Raw genomic sequence first — 17315 nt, 5'->3', positions numbered from 1 at the left:
TTTCTTAACATTGAATTTGGATTTTTGCTTCATTTACTAAAGAATAATTTTCATTTAAAGTATTATTGAAAAAATTATAAAGAGATTCATTCGATACAACTACGAGATATAAGAAGGCATGCAATAATGATGTGACCAATCTCTGGAGAGGGGCCTGGAATGTGCATTTGAAAATGATCCAGGATTAGGCGAGTCAGGTTTTTACACGAAGCGACTCCCATCTGACCTTTGCAACCTTTGTAGGAGAACCTTACCCATATTGAATCATGGATTGGTGCTAAATTATTGGTTGGATAATTTCTGTTCAGCCTAAAAATCATAACACGGAAAAAGTCATTTGAATATTTGGAACAATATAAGTAAATTAAAAGTGGTTCAATATTTTAAAAACACATTTATTAACATCAGTCACATGTTTCCATTTCCTCCTGTCCTTCCACAAAACTTCTTCTTGTTCTTGTCGTACAATGCCATCCGTGCTATCACTTTTTAGTTCGGCATATCTTTCCACAAAACTTTGGTGAGCACCGCAAGTAACCTTATTTTATTTTGTTCAAACGCTGCAATTTGATCTTTTATAGCTTGTGTTGATTTTGCTATGTTCTTTACTTCTAGTAAACTTTCTTGATATCTGTAAAAAGGACACATGATATGAGATGCCATAATAATTTATAATATAAACGCTGTAGCTTTGATGATTTTTGTACATCGTCAAAATGGAACAATCTCCATATTTCTTATCGTGGAGTTGGTCTATAAAGGTTCCTTGTTAAGTATCAAATATAAACATACTATAAAGCTACACAACCAAAAAATACTTAATTAAAATCTGTTAAGTTCCAATTTTATCGCGATGAGAGGCGCTGGGATCTTTCGGTAAGATAGGATTTAAAAAAAAACATACTCTCTTTCACTTATCTCGCATCTCCCACATTTGCTTGGAGTTGATTCTCGTACGGTTGAATCTGAAAAATATATTTTTTAATTTATTTGGAAGATTCATGTATATATTTTCCAACTAAGTGTGGGTACATTGATCTTAAAATAAGGAATGGAGCTTATAACTTAGCAACGTTTTACAAGCATGCCAAATAAACTCAATATGTATAATTTTACAAAAGACCTACGGCAGATGTGAGACAAATAAATTATGGTCTGCACTAGCTTTGAATGGAGTGACCAGGGCCTTTATACGAGTAATTAATCTTAAAATGTATGTCTGCCTTCTAATCATATACGACGGGCAAAGGGAGGATTTCATAAAATTTACTAAGGACGCTATAGCATATCTGAAAGCGGTTGATCTCCGAAATAAAGATCAAGTCACCGGAAAATAACAAGAACCGCAAGTTTTTAAATTTCATAAGAAGTGTTTCAGCGAAACAGCAGCAAACGGAGTAAGAGAGGCATAAATAACAAACGAAAACTATGTTATCTTTTCTTTTAAGGAATTACATACTAATGAACATTGTACGAGGTGGCCTTATCGAGAAATCAATTGATATACAAAGTAATTAGGTTCAGAGAAAAAGCGAAGACTCAGATAATACATATTATAATAAAATATATAAACTCAAATACTCATATGAATGCACAAAATCTCTATTAATTAAATTTTTTTCTTTTTATTTACTATTGAGATAAAGAAATTTTAGTTAATAAGAAAATTATCAGTAGGTAATTATTATAATTCACAGAAGTTGTTGATGGTTTTAAACAGGTTTAAAAGTACTGTTTTTAAACACCAACCAAATTTTCTTAGCAACTTCATGAATCTTTAACGAAGTCAATTTAAAAATAAAAATCTTCCCGAATTGCCGTGTGGTTTCTAGCTTTTTAGAATAAAACCACACCACGCTTGTAGATTCATGAATGCTTGCTGCTTCTCTTCCTGTGTAGATTTTATAAGTCAATCAAGTGAAATGCTTGTATTATGGGATTATTTTTTTTAAACGATGGGCTGGGCTCTTATATATAATATCCCTTGCGGGGTAGACAGAGCCAACCGCCTTGAAAAGACTGAATGGCCACGTTCAGCTATTTGGCTTAACGATAGAATTGAGATTCAAATAGTGACAAGTTGCTAGCCCGTCGCCTAAAAAAGAATCCCAAGTTTGTAAGCCTATCCCTTAGTCGCCTTTTACGACATCCATTGGAACGAGTTGGAGTGGTCCTATTCTATTTTGTATCACATTTTATGGAAAAGAGATGGAATAATCTTTTTCTGAAGTGGTGGGAACCAAATGGCACAAAATTAAGTGCCTGCATGGTATACCAGATACATACATACATATAATCACGTCTATACCCCTTGCGGGATAGACCGAGCCAACAGTCTTGAAAAGACTGATAGGCCACGTTCAGCTATTGGGCTTTCAGATAGAATTGAGACAGGTTGATAAATAGTATTCCAGATCTATTCGTATAGTCGGTGCTTTAGATCCCTTATGGCATACCTGCCCAATCCCTATAATTAACCGTTCTGTAGCTTCCTTAGAACATATCTATCCCATCCGAATACAATACCACGAATCCTTCTCCGAAAGGATCCTTTTTACGGACTGCCCTGGACACAGCCTTTTTATACGACTGGGACATCGATCCCTTATGGCATACCTGCCCCGGCTCTATGTCATTCTTGCTCCACACGAATAAAAGACCACGCTATCGATCCCGAGCCATACCTGCCTTATTTGTATGTAGGGATTTTCACATTTTAATAGTTTTAATTGTAAATACATAAAATAATAAATAAAATTATATTTCAGTAATAAACGGACAACCTATATATAAAAACGTATGACGTATTATAAATGGTATGGTATAAAAACTCATACGCGGAACTCTTTCGTCCCGCCATAAATTCGGCGGACAAGAAAATTTAGAAATGTCAGTTTTGACAAGAGTCAATTTCATTATACTTCTTGGCCCGTTTGTTGCTATACGCTTGAATATTAATTTAAATTTTTCATTTCATCTTATTTCCATTTCCCTCTTCTCTTACTCTGACTGCGCTTCACCTTCGATTAAGTAAGCTTTAAATCTATCGCTACACGTATAAAAAAAACCGCGCCATAGCTACCTAAAGGACAGCTCTGTCAAACCCAATGGTTGACTGGTAGATAATACTTTAAGTTTAAAAATTAAATAAATAAAGCATTACTGCCCAATGCTTGTAATTAATCGCGCCGTTGCTCCTTTATGACATACCTGTCTCATCCGTATCAAGCGTGCCAATGATATCTTACGGCATCTCTACCTTATTTTTACAAACTGTGCATTATGGCATACCTAACTGTTTAACAAACCGCCATTTATCTCTTACAACGTCCCTATTCTTAGTCTCTACATGATGAAACAATCGAGGTTCATTTTATTTCTGAATTGCCGAAAAGATTAGTCACGACGGAGGTATTAGTATTATTTGTATTACAATTCGAAAGTTAATTAGCTTGTTCCGATAAGCCTAAGGCAACGTCGTTACTTGACATTTAATAGTTAAGTAAATCATACATTACTGAGAAATAATTATTTATTAATTTAGTTATATATATTAAAATGTTAGAAAAATGTAAATTATTTCCTCATCTGTAAGCAAACAGAATGAATCATCAGTTCTTACTCATGTGAATAATATTTTGTAATGTAATTTATGAATGTTTCTCTATATTCTTATTTATGTATGTCTTATAATATCTGTTTATTTTCTATTAAATAAACACCTTATTACTTATCTGTTTGCTATTGCATTATTAATTGCCAAAGGTTGACTGGTTTTGCCTGACCGAGGATCGAAACAGGAAACATAAGACTCAGAGATAGCCTTGTGTGCGCTAGACAAGTCGACGAAGATAAGATAGATGAGCGAAAATTAAAAAAAATATATATATATTCTGATAATAATAACAATAATAAATGTGATGTAAGTACCTGTCACGATAATCTGGGGTGCTTCCAACAATCGGAAATAAAGGAAGCTGCATAGCTTGCGCGTTAGCTGTAATATAACATTAGGATTAATATTATAATTCATACATAAATATGTATGACATGACACAGGTTGCAAGCCCATCGCCTAAAAAAAGAATCCTAAGTTTATATTCTTATCTCTTAGTCGCCTGTTACGATATCCAGGGGAAAGAGATGATTACCGTTTAGCTTTCGCAAAGTAACAAAAGGAACAAAATATATGAAAATGAAATAAAAGTAGCATTGCTTAGCAATTGCAAATGCATTCAAATAACGATATATAATGAAGGAATTGTATTATTAAGCGCTTACAATTCCACCACTTTTATAAGTTAACTTGGCAATATTCGACGTCGTCAAATAGCGCAATCTACCGGCGAATCAAACAGAATAAAAATTTAATAAAATAACGACCTTATTACAAGTACATCAAACTTAAAATCTAAAAATACAATGTCATGTGCTCTCTTGTTCATAGTAATAAAGTCAATAGTAGTTCAATAGTGGAAAGCTCAGTTAAATACGATGGATGTTAAACGGAGGGAGCTCAAATGCAGTGTACAACATTGTATCTGCTCAAGAATCATGGATTTTTTTCAAATGAGCCAGAAAGAAAACACCAATAGGTTGTCTGGGTCTGCGAAAGCGAGGAGGGGAGGAATAGGTACGATGGTTTGGTCAGGAGAAGAGGATGAATGAAAGGTAGCTAATATGTAACTGTAAATGTTTATTTCTAATTATTTGCTGTGAAGAATGAGAATTTTCTGGACTCTGCAAATACTATACTGATTTAATTTAAAGCATAGATGGCTAGCTTAAACAATAATAAATTAAAAAAATTGATTTTTATTTTTGATTGTAACGAATAAACTCCAAAACTCCTAAGCTGATTTTGACAAAATTTGGCACAGAGATAGAATAGCTTTCCAGAGAATTTTTCTGGTAATTCCCATAAGAGCGAAGCACCGCACAAAAGCTGGTTACTTATGATAGCTAAGTAAAATGATAAATATAATACATCTATATTCTTCTTTAGGGTCAATTCTATCTTTGTACAAAAATTTCATCAAAATCGTTGTTTAGGCGTAAAAACGTAACAGAGAGGCAAGGGTTACTTTCGCATATATAAGTAGGAAGTAGGTATTTTGAGGACGTTTTGGTGGAAATCAAATTTTTCTTAATACTAAACTCACCGTCAAGCATCGGCTGTAATGGTTGTTGTTGCTGCTGTTGTGGTTGCTGCTGCTGTTGTTGCTGCTGCTGCCCGTGTCCTTTCTTGCTCGATATTTGCGGACGCAGATGCGGCGGCAGGTAACCAGTCCGAAAATAACTCTCTTTTTCGAATGTTGTTGCATGAACAAATCTACAATTAAGCCTTTTGCATTTATCATTCGCAAAGTCTATACAAAAGTCGTTAACTTGGTCTAGTTGCGTTAGATCCATTTCGAGGCTCTTTTTGCATGGATTCCACATGCAATTGCCTCTTGCAAAATCCCTGCATAATTCCTTCTTTTTTGGTTTTTCTTCTAATTGCTTCACAATTTTCGATTTATCTTCTTGCTCATCAACTTCTTGTTTCGGTTGAGTGATTGCACTGGCATGGCTTTCATACCCATCGTCTTTTTTGAAGACCACATTCGGGGCATAAGTTGGTGGAGGCGGATCAGGAGGTAGTGGCGGCTGAACCGCAACATTTTGTTTATTATACGTTTGACTTGTAACAGTAGCTGTTGGTTTATTATAAGTCTGACTTGTAACAGTAGCTGTCGGTTTGTCATAAACCTGGCTAGTTTTTGTTCTGTTTTGAACTTCGATAGATGTTGGTTTGTTGGTAACTTGAATAGTTTTTCCCTTCTTGGTCTGATCTTGAGTAGTTATTGAGTTATTCTGAACTTGGGTAGCTATTGGTTTATTCTGAATTTGAGTAGTTATTGGTTTATTCTGAACTTGAGTAGTTATTGGTTTATTCTGAACTTGGGTTGTTATTAGTTTATTCTGAACTTGAGCAATTATTGGTTTATTCTGAACTTGGGTAGTTATTGGTTTATTCTGAACTTGGGTAATTATTGCTTTATTCTGAACTTGGGTAGTTATTGGGTTATTCTGAACCTGGGTAGTAGGTTTATTAACTTGTTTAGGTACTGCTTTATTGACTTGAGGAGATTTTCCTTTGTTTTTAGCCTGTGTAATTATTGGTTTCTTCTGGATTTGACCAGGTTTCTCCTGGTTTAAATTTGGGCGCGGAGCCGAAACTACCGAACATGCTTCTTCTTCGAACTTGGACTTCAAGTACTTTTTCATGTGTTTGAAGTTTGGAGATGGTCGGAAATTTATCGATGTACCTACCATCGCCTATTTCTTTGACATTTGTTGCACCTGCAGGCATTATATCATAAACATAAGAGATATCGAAAAAAATATGGGTTTATACAACAAAAGCTCTTACTAGTGAACTGGAATAGCTGAAATTTCTAAACTGGTAGATTAGGACCTGGATTGACAAATATTATATTTCTGAAATTTTAATCCAAGTGAAGAAAAAAACTTTCACTCCAAATATCTATAAGTAAAATAGGATCACGGCCACAATACTAATGTATAACTTTTTAGGAAAAAAATACACAATGTAATTTTAATCACATGGTAAGTTAAAGAATTCACTCTGGCCTGCAAATATTCATTATTAGATGTAATTACTGCCTGTCTTAATAACATAGATAACACATATAATAAATAAAGAATAAGTACTTGTCGGTCCCCGTTACTAACTTATCGACACAAAACAGCTGCATTCAGGGGCAGCTTCCGCTACCAGGCCACTAAATGTTGGAACAATATACCTCCCCACTAAGTTTAAAGGAAATGTTGTGCAGGTGCTAGTGGTATCAAATGGATGGCAGTTGTCTGTTTCTGCGAGCACGTCATCTCGCAGAAGGAGGCTGCTGAGAGGGCGCGTGAACAAGATCCTAACGCGCCCCTACATCGTCGGGGACGGGGGGCAGAAGGCGTGCGCGATATCGCGCGCGCTTGCTGCCTCATTGGCGGCAAATTTTGACCCTGAAGTAAAAAGGGCAGCCAGCAACTTACTGGTCGCCTAAACGGTAAGAGTCCCTGGCAAGTCGCACAGGGGAGCCGGAGGGCATTGTGGTGAAATGTCATGCGATCCCATGATGTCCTCAAAATGGCGAAAAGGGCGCACCGGAGGGGTTTTAGTGGGTAGGCTGGCACATTAGATGCCAGGAGTCCCACACTCTCCCGGGTGAAGACCCGGGAGGCAGTCCGTTAAAAGGATTTCCCCTTCGGAGAAAAAAAAAGGTGCTAATGGTATATTAATTAAGTTTATGGCTGTATGAAACCAAGCTGAAATAAAATCGACATAAGTAGGCATCATTAACACATGAATACAAATTTTAGTATTCCTAAAGTTCCACAGGATCAAAGCCCTGTCAATTTTTAATTTAACACCTCGTGGCAATACATTAAATGAAAGTACACATTTAATACAAGTAGCTGAATAATATTCATAAAAGCGTAATTTAAACAGTTAAATAATTGGTAAAGTGATGGTATCCTCTTTGCAAACGAAACAATAACTGTTTCCATCAAGGTATAGAGAAATGCAACAAAATCTTAGAGGATTTCAAAAATCAAATTTACTCATACTTACTTAGAAACAGAATCTCCAGTTTCAAATATTTCAATGCGAACACTAATTTTATAGATACTGTTGACCTCCAAATGTAGAGTTCTTTTCTTCAACCAAACCAAAACCTAGCCGACCGACCGACACAACACGCAATTCGGAAAGAAAGGGCGATGGGCAATAAATATCAAGTAGAGATGGACGATATACATCGATTTATTAAAAACACTCCATGTATAGTTACGATGCATCGTATTAAACCGATGTACCGATAAATATCGATGTTTTTCATTCGATGCATCGACCAAGCAAGTTTTGAATGGGTGCCGAAAATTCCCGAAGCTGTACAAAATAGCTTTCAAGTATTTGACAATAGTTGGCACGTCAATACCTTCAGAAATACTTTATTCACAGGCAGGGCTAGTTTTGTTTGACCGAACGAAGGAATCGATTGAAGGGGAAGAGATTAAGTAAACTTTTGTTTTTACAAAGTATTGACCAAAAATATTGGGATATGTAAAAAATGTGTTGGCTGTGTGATTTTTAACTTGAATAAATATATTTCCTGCGTTTTTTCATACATATTTTTGTTTTAATAAAGGCCTAACGCATTATACTCAACAGTTCTAAGGTTGTGATAACCCGTGTTCCACGGATAAATAAAGAAGATATTGTTATTCCCTGTGAGTCTTGCCTTGCCCGTACCTACTTTTAATCGTTGTCAGATAAAGGAACATTTCCGTGGCGGCTGGTTCTGTAAATAAGACGCTCATATTTACGAGAAAAATACTAAATCGTAATACCTATCTATTTCTGTACCTATTTGCATAATTAAAAAATATTTAAGAATATTCAATAAGTCATATGTCAATCTTAAAAAGAGTGTAAAATTAATTTAAAAAAATGATTACTGGGCGCCCAAGGCATCACGTTTTTAAAATTGGAGACAGAATGCTCACAGCAAAGTTCTACAGAGATATTCTAGGAATGAAGGTACGTATAACATGTTACGACTTGCTAACTAAAAACATGTTGACTTAATTTGTTATGGTTTCTCTATAGTGTATCAAAATTTTGCCAACTTAGCTGAGTACTAGCATTAAGAAACCGTATTCAATCTTTGTTAATTGAGGAAATAAACGATATTTTATTTTATTATTTTTATTTATTTTCAACAACTGAAATTTTGGTGAAAAAAAAAACTGGTTAATTTCAAGTCATACTGATGCACGAATTATTCTATGTATACGAATTTTATAAAGACGTACACGTTTATGTCATGGGTTTTTAAGTTGGGAGGCGGGTAATCTACAAAGATACTGAACCAATTTTGAATTATCCGTGATTGTTATAGGTATATTTTTGTTTTGAAATGTTACCACACGGTTGATAATATATGCATACAGTGTTCTACAAAAATATTGGTTTTAAGTAGATCCATAAAAAAGTTTGCGACATCATATAATTATCTAAATTCAATAAATTAGTTAGTTACATATGGGTATTTTATGCGTAAATAAAATATATGTCAATTAAAAGGTGCACGCTGAGTATTATTACTACGCAAGGATATTAAATCCTTATGACTAAAAGTTATTTCATCATTAAGATAATTTACGGAGGTAAATTTTGTCCTTCACAGTACTAGATTCTGAAATGTCGTGTATTTAGCCGAACACAGAAGAACCGTAACGATTTTGAGTGTATTTTTCCCTTCCCTGTTTAAGTTACTAAATCACCTTACTATCTTCACTTTAATTTGAAAGAAACGCAATGTAGACCTATTTTTTTATTTAAATTTCATATCTAGGTACTTCTAGTATTTAAATTCTTTCTGTAACTTTTGTCTTATCTTTATTTAAGACTTTAGAACTGAGACGTAATGTCGATTTATTGAGATTGTGTTTTGCTTCACGAGTTACGAAGATGCTATGTGTGATGCGATACATTTATCTTCCACAAGTTTCTGAAATGTATGTTGGGCATTGTTGGGTAGTTATATCGGCGAAAAGAGTATTCAAGGAGGCAAAGCGATCAGCAATTAGATCTGTCCGTAAGCACTAAGGCCGATCCGCACTTATCAGTGACGGTACGTGCCGTGCCGTAACGTAACCGTCAGTGTCGGTCAAAATATTGCTTCCTGTTAACGAACAATCAACGTATGCAATGAATCTTCATGGCAATGAATGGAGTTGGCTACACTTTAACATTCTTGCTTTGTTATTTGGCCTTTTTGACGTTGATTAAATGACAATTGCTTGACGTTTGATAAGTTGATTGAATAGGTAGGTAGGTACCTTACATTGATTTATAGATTGATTTACACATTTTGTAATTTTTGTACAAATTTGTGCATTTTTTTGTAAGAATTAAATCAAAAGATTGATTGTTCTAGGTTCTAAATTCTAAACATTATCCCTACTTATCGGATAGGAATATTAGGTATTATTGTCAGTAATAATTAGCAAAATGATAAGTGGTCGTCCCTTGCATTTTGTTTTCAAAGTTGCGAATAGGACTCTGACCGCAAAATTCTACAGAGACATCTTGGGAATGAAGGTAAGTAATTGAGAATGATGTTCCATTAAAAAAATAAATAAAAAGTACATCTTCAGTCGCATTGGTTTTATTTAATTTCAAAATACCTAACTTAAAACTTGGTTTATCGTTTACTTGGACAAAGCCGCAATATCCATAATAATTAAAGACAACCTTCGTATTGTATGTGTAATATGTCGGAACTAATTGTTATGTGGTGCTTATGTGGAACTAGCAATTTACTATACAGTCATGTTACAATACAATATTCCAATGTATTTTTATTAATTTTACTACTTTTCGTCTTGTAGTTGCAATCCATTACTTGGTATCTTTGCAATATATCTACCAGTTAAAGTAGGTATAGTGGATTCAAAAGCTGGACAGTACTTTATAGTTGGATAATTGTGCATAGTTTGATAACATAATAAATCCATCACTACACTGTAAGTAAATTTTATAGCTTTCTTGTTAATATTTTTAAATTTTATATTAACAAGAAAGCTCAGGTGAAGAAACATCCTGCAAATTTTTGCGAATATGTTGTATTAAGGAAGTCCGAAACATCTAAGACTGAATTTGGAATGTGATATGATGAAAAAAAATTGATTTAAAAATTAAGAAATGTTTCTTTTAGGTACTGCGTCATGAGGAATTTTCTGAAGGATGTGAGGCTTTATGCAATGGGTATGATGCTTTTATTTATTTTCTAGCACTGAATGTAAAAGTGAGTCCTATTTTAAGCTAGCTTAATATGATGAGGAACATCTATATGTTGCAAAATAAAAAAGGAGTCCTTCAAGGCTAAATATAGTGCCCTGTGCATTTCATAGCTCTTAATTTACTCGTAAAGTTTACTCGTAAAGTTTGTCATCATTCATTGTTTACTCTATCTCTGTGCCATATTTCGTCTAATTCGGTCAAGTACTTTTGAGTTTACTTGTAACAAACATAAAACTTTTCTACATACATACATACATAAAATCACGCCTTTTTCCCGGAGGGAATTCGATGTTTATAAATATTTTTTTTTACATATTTCAGACCATACGCAAACCGCTGGAGCAAGACCATGATAGGTTACGGGCCAGAAGACACCCATTTTGTGGTGGAACTGACCTACAACTATGGTATCACAAGTTACGAGTTGGGCAATGACTTTGTTGGACTCACGATACAGTCAAGCGAGGCTTTGAAGCGGGCTGCAGCCAACAACTGGCAGGTGAAGGAACAAAATGGCCAGAAATATTTGGAGGCACCTGATGGATACAAATTCTTTATCATTGACAAGCCACAGCCGGTTGATAAAGGTAAGTAAGGGTTAATATTTATTCAGTGAAGAGACTAGTTCCTGGGCCCAATTATACCTAAAATGTGTGAAAAGCAATGATCAAACAATTAAACTTTATGGGACCCAATGAGGACCCATTATGTCTTATTTTTCTCCTTTTTTCGCCTCTATGGTTAATCAAAGAGATAAACAGACATCAATGATTATCAAAATCAATGATTGATTAGCCCCCCGCATGTAAAAGTGATTTATCCTTGTCATTTCAGATCCTATCATTAAGGTTTCCCTGGCCAGTTCGAACCTGGCTCGATCCATCGCGTACTGGAACGGCCTGCTGGGACTGAAGATCTTTGAGAAAGCGGAGAAGAGCGTACTTCTTGGCTTTGGTGAGGACCAGGCGAAACTCGAATTAGTCGATATCGGTATGTATTCAGTGCATGGACATATTATAACCAACCTGATTGTAAAAATCTATTCAGCCATTTTACTTATTCATCGTATATATAAAAAAAATTCACATATACGTAAAAGATATTTTATTTGAAGGCTTTTGACAATGGATGAATGTGAATTCTCTTAAAACATCTGTTACGCATACCCTTCTCAAACGCAAATAAATAAAGATCTCTTTATTTCATTTTATAAAAATTGTGGCGTCCTATCTCATTTTAGTATAACAGATAGGGTCTGTTTTGTTTCGTGAACCAAATGACTGACTGGAATGCTTAATTAATTAAAAGATAAGTAATAATACTGGAGCATTCATCCTGTAAATTGGGATCACTGTCATGTGAATCGTTTTTGTCATCTTACAATTAACTACTGTTTGTAATATACAAAATCCTTTCATATACTTGAGATAAGATAAACCTACAGACACTATACTTCATCTCTTTATTCGTTTTGATAACAATTTCAACAACTTTGTGGATTATGAGTCTTTTAGCTTTTATATTGTTTTTACATGTTGGTTTGTAGGTCATAAGATTCCGGGCACAATATTAAATAACAAATCAATCAAGATTAGAGTATGCCCACGGCTCTGGGTTAATTGAATATTCCCTTCAATTTCCGTTCCTACATTTTTAGATTAGATTATTATGTTAGGTGATTTTAATGGATGGGTGGGTGTAAAGCGTGATGGATATGAAAAGGTGCTTGGTGCGTTTGGTGACGAAAAGGTGAATGATAATGGAAGAAGTGTATTAGAAATTTGTCTAGAGTGGGATCTTTTTGTGTCGAACTCAATGTTTCAACATAAAGAGATCCACACCTACACAAGAGTGGAAGGTATTTTAAAAAGTATGATAGACTTTGTGATTGTAGATGAAAGATTGAAGAACAAAGTGCTGGATACCCGTGCATATCGCGGTGCTGGCATTGACTCGGACCATTTACTGGTGATATCCCGGATAAGGGGTATCTTCAATCGCTGGCGGCACAGGGTAAGGGAGCAAACCAGCGCTTTGGAAAGAGTAAAAGTAGAAAATTTGCAAGATATGGATGTAGGTAAGAAGTATATTAATAGACTGAAGGATGAATTTGAAGATTTAGAGGAAATGAGCGATATTGAAGATGGATGGAAGGAATTTAAAGAAAGAATTGTGAAAGTAGCTGTTGAAGTGTGTGGTGTAAGTAGAAGAAGGAAAGGAAAAAATCACAAAAATGCGTGGATGAGTAAAGATGTGCAAGAACTTGTGCGATTAAAGAAGAAAGCATGGCTGGATTTGTTAGCAGCAAAAGCTAACTTAAGAATGCAAGAGGTTATAGATGAAGATGTGAATGAAGCACGTAAGGAATATAAGAAAATGAAAGATTTGGTTAAGAAAGCTGTGATTAGAAAGAAAGAAGAGTATAAAGAGGATTTTGATAAAAGGCTATCAGAAGACTTTCAGTCAAATCTGAAAGTATTCTGGAAATCCGTAAGGTCAGCCCGAGGAAATACTATAACCAGAGAGCTGACTAGGATCAGATGCCAGGATGGTAGCGTTGTGAAAGGAGAAGAATGTGTACTAAAGATATGGAAGGACTATTTTGAAAGTTTATTTGAAAAAAAGGAAGGAAATAAGAAAGATTTCTGCTATAGCGAAGAAAAAGAGAATGAGATGGAAGGCGAAATTGAAATGTTCGAAATTGTGGAAGCACTTAAGAGTATGAAAGCGGGAAAGGCTGCTGGGTGTGATAGAGTGTCGGTCGAGATGCTTAAAGCAGGAAAAGGCGTAGTAGCTAGTCAGTTGTACTGCCTTTTCAATTTGTGTTGGAGAAGCGGCCGAGTACCAAAAGATTGGTGTAAGGCTGTTATCGTGCCACTTTACAAAGGAAAAGGGTCACAGCTGGACTGCAAAAATTATCGTGGTATAAGCCTGCTTAGCGTCGTCGGCAAATTGTATGCTAAGGTATTGATTAATAGAGTCAGGAATGAAACTGATGACAAAATATGGGATGCTCAAGCGGGATTTCGAAAGGGAATGGGATGTACTGATCAGGTCTTTTCCTTGCGGTGCATAGCCGAAAAGTTTTTGGCCAAGAGTCAAAAAGTCTATTGCACATTCGTAGATCTGGAAAAGGCCTATGACAGAGTTGAGAGGAATGAATTGTGGTCAGCACTTTCTATGCATGGGGTGAGCAGTCTCTTAATACGAGCACTGAAATCCTTATATGAGGATTCGAGTGCTTGTGTCAGGATAAACGGAGCGCACACTGAGTGGTTTAAGATTGAGAAAGGCGTTAGGCAAGGATGTGTTGCGTCACCGTGGCTGTTCAACCTATTTATGGATAGCTGTTTGACAGATTTGAAAGAGTCTAAAAGTGGATTAAGGATGAATGAGTTACTCGTCAAATGTCTGCTCTATGCCGACGATCAGGTTATACTGGCGTCATCAGCGGAGGAGTTACAGGAGATGGTAAACTGTATGCATGAAGCTTTAAAAGAGAAAGGAATGAAAGTGAACGTAAGTAAAACTAAAACACTGGTTTTTGAAATGGAGAAAGAAATGACAGCATGTAATATTTTGATTGGAGGAGAAAAAGTGGAGCAAGTGAAAGAGTTTGTATATCTAGGATCAAAGTTTACATCAGATGGCAAGTATGATAGTGATATTGAAAGGAGAGTGAACGCGGGGAACATGGTGAATGGAGCTTTGCATGCCTTTATGAGCAGTCAGAAACTATCCAAAAAGGCTCGACTGGCTGTGCACAGGGGCGTGTTGGTCCCGACATTAATGTATGGGAGTGAAAGTTGGGTATGGCAAAAGAAGCATGAAAGCAGAATAAATGCAGTGGAAATGAGAGCGTTAAGGAGTATGATGGGTGTGAATTTGAGTGACAGGATAAGGAACAGCGTGATAAGGGAATGTTGTGATGTGAAAGAAGATGTAGTTACAGGAATAGAAAAGGGTATGTTAAGATGGTTCGGTCATGTGGAGAGGATGAATGAAAGCAGGTTGACTAAGCAGATATACAAGGAGAGTGTGGAGGGAAAGGTCGGAGTGGGAAGACCTAGACGAACGTATCTTGATCAAATTAAGGACGTCCTGGTAAAGGGTCAGGTCAAAAGTACCCGAAACCGCCGAGCTTGTATGAAGAGAGTTATGAATGTGGACGAAGCGAAAGAAGTATGCAGAGATCGTGGCAAGTGGAAAGAGGTAGTCTCTGCCTACCCCTCCGGGAAAGAGGCGTGATTTTATGTATGTATGTATGTACATTTTTAGGAGATCCTCTCTTTATTTTGGTGCAGACCACACAATGATAAAAAATGTAAAGAATTTTCCGACCTACAAACTTTGTCAATTTTTTTAAGAATTACATTACATTTTTACTAACTACTAGAATAACATTACAGGTGGCCCAGTAAACCGCGCCAAAGCATACGGACGTATCGCATTCTCCTGCCCCTACGACCAGCAACCGATGATCGATCAGAAGATCCAAGCTGCTAAGGAAACCATTCTCACCCCCCTGATCTCCCTGGACACCCCCGGGAAGGCTACGGTGAGGGTGATCATATTAGCGGACCCAGATGGCCATGAGATCTGCTTTGTGGATGACGAAAGCTTCCGCCAACTCTCGCAGTTTGACCCAGCCAGCGACGCCGATTTGGACAAGTTCATTAAGGCAGACAAGTCTAGGGCTAAGTAGAGAGTTTAGTGTCAGTGAGAATGAACCAACAAATTTTTATTGTAAAGGTTTTAAGGACTTATTCCTTTTTTAATGTTTTAAGGCCAATACCTTAACATAAAGAAATTTATGAAATATTAGAAAAGTTACAATTGATCTGCTCAAGTGATATCAAAACAGTGATCCCGAAAATAAGGCATCCTCCTACTTTTTCTGTATGTGTATGTTAAATTTCAAGGTTTATCGAAATTAAATTATTTGAAAACTGGTTACTAATAAATGTTAGTGTTGTTCTCAATTTCATTATATTATATTTCAATATTACTTTGATTTCAGACCTTATTTTTGTGAAATAACAGACTTCAGAAGTTCATTCTCATTGATATTTGGCAGCCTATGATATGTATTATGTTTAACGGCCTTTTTTTATGCCTACTATTAATTATTAGAAGGTACTAGCATCGTATTATGCTCATTCTTGGGTACGCCCATCACAAAATTATATGATTCCTCTTTTATATTGTTATAAAATTATTTGTTATTACATTTTCTTTACTTCTATCGAAGATTTATGTCAACTAAGTCTCAAAAGAATTAAGTAAATTTTTTTAAGAAGCATGTTTAAATTTAGACTCTCCTTATAAAGGAGTTACAAATTTTGTCCTGGCGTCGCCAGTGGCTTGCAATAACATTAATTTGTTAAACACATGTGATAAAATTGAATTTATAAGTATAGGTATTATATGCAAATAAAATAACGAACGTGCCAGATGTGTATATGTGAACATTAACCGTGGTCGCTCATGTAACCGGCTTACGGCAAGTAAAATACTTATAGACCATTTCTTAACTACTGAAATTAATGTAAACAATCTTGTTACGTATAGAGACGTAACAAGATTGTTTACATTTATTTCAGTTGAGAAATACGTATTAAAATTAATAAGCCATGAGGAAAAAAAACAAAATTAAAGATTTCATTTCTTTTGCTATTAACCATACTTTATTTCACAGATAAAAAGACATTTCAATGGACTATAAGCATATCTTTATCATGAAAACAATTTTGTAATAAGTAGCTCGGAATCGTTATCAAAAGATACTGAAATAATATGACCCTCGATTGTAATTTATAATTACAAATAATGGTGCCTTGTATTTACATAGCTGACTTGCATAAAAAATCACAAATATACATAGCTGTAGGTCAATCGTAAATGTTCACATCCAACACATAATTTTTCACTCGTTATTATAAGTTTCGCTTGAATATCATTCCCAGTTTGAATATTAGAAGTAAGTTAAATTAGTATTTTCTATATCTGTTACTTTGTTTATGTAAGAAATATTTAACATTTATGTTTACTATGCATATTACATACTTAATGCAAGTTTTATTAATCTAATATAATGTACGAACAATGAATTAATTGTTTTATTTTCTTACCACTTTTCGTTTGGTTGTCCCTAGAGTAGAGTAGTCTTTATTTATCGTCATGTTGACGTTGCACTCGTTGTTTGGGTTAAATTTATGTCTTATTAGTGGATGCCTATAGTCCACATGAATAATAGAGCATAATAACACTTACATTTTCAAATAATTTCGCCTTTTTGTGAAAAACGCATCAAAATAAAATAAAATTTTATCGCGGACAGACTTGTGTCCAAGAATTTTGTAAACAAATCAATGATACATTAACAAAAGCTATTGTTTTGAGATTGCCTGAAAGATATTGCATTATGCGATTAGACGATTTA

The 17315-nt window shown here is 35.2% G+C and overlaps 2 protein-coding genes across 2 annotated transcripts; one reads left to right on the top strand and one right to left on the bottom strand.

Annotated features, from left to right (window-relative positions):
• Positions 1-379: 379 nt before the first annotated feature.
• LOC106138006 (microtubule-associated protein RP/EB family member 1-like) lies at positions 380-7747 on the bottom strand. Its single transcript, XM_060944360.1, has 5 exons — positions 7637-7747; positions 5163-6345; positions 3931-3997; positions 905-965; positions 380-631 (listed from the first exon to the last, which is right to left on the bottom strand). The coding sequence occupies exons 2-4, from the start codon at positions 6316-6318 to the stop codon at positions 911-913; spliced, it is 1278 nt and encodes a 425-aa protein (XP_060800343.1). The 5' UTR covers positions 6319-6345; positions 7637-7747; the 3' UTR covers positions 380-631; positions 905-910.
• Positions 7748-9881: 2134 nt separating this feature from the next.
• LOC106139311 (glyoxalase domain-containing protein 4) lies at positions 9882-16983 on the top strand. Its single transcript, XM_013340738.2, has 5 exons — positions 9882-10171; positions 10788-10837; positions 11195-11460; positions 11708-11863; positions 15283-16983. Exons 1-5 carry the CDS (start codon positions 10082-10084, stop codon positions 15576-15578), a joined length of 858 nt encoding a protein of 285 aa, XP_013196192.1. The 5' UTR covers positions 9882-10081; the 3' UTR covers positions 15579-16983.
• The last annotated feature ends 332 nt before the right edge of the window (positions 16984-17315 follow it).

Source organism: Amyelois transitella, chromosome 5, assembly GCF_032362555.1.
Source record: "Amyelois transitella isolate CPQ chromosome 5, ilAmyTran1.1, whole genome shotgun sequence".
In the NCBI taxonomy this organism is placed as follows: Eukaryota; Metazoa; Arthropoda; class Insecta; order Lepidoptera; family Pyralidae; genus Amyelois; species Amyelois transitella.
This window is presented reverse-complemented; position numbering and strand designations above follow the sequence as displayed.

Excerpts from the sequence above, each read along its gene's own strand:
- LOC106138006 (XM_060944360.1), bottom strand. The coding sequence starts at position 6,318 with ATGGTAGGTACATCGATAAATTTCCGACCATCTCCAAACTTCAAACAC. Across the intron at positions 3,998-5,162 it reads ATTACAGCCGATGCTTGACG|CTAACGCGCAAGCTATGCAG; the intron begins GTGAGTTTAGTA and ends GTTATATTACAG. Across the intron at positions 966-3,930 it reads ACCCCAGATTATCGTGACAG|ATTCAACCGTACGAGAATCA; the intron begins GTACTTACATCA and ends TATATTTTTCAG.
- LOC106139311 (XM_013340738.2), top strand. The coding sequence starts at position 10,082 with ATGATAAGTGGTCGTCCCTTGCATTTTGTTTTCAAAGTTGCGAATAGG. Across the intron at positions 11,461-11,707 it reads GCCACAGCCGGTTGATAAAG|ATCCTATCATTAAGGTTTCC; the intron begins GTAAGTAAGGGT and ends TTGTCATTTCAG. Across the intron at positions 11,864-15,282 it reads ACTCGAATTAGTCGATATCG|GTGGCCCAGTAAACCGCGCC; the intron begins GTATGTATTCAG and ends ATAACATTACAG.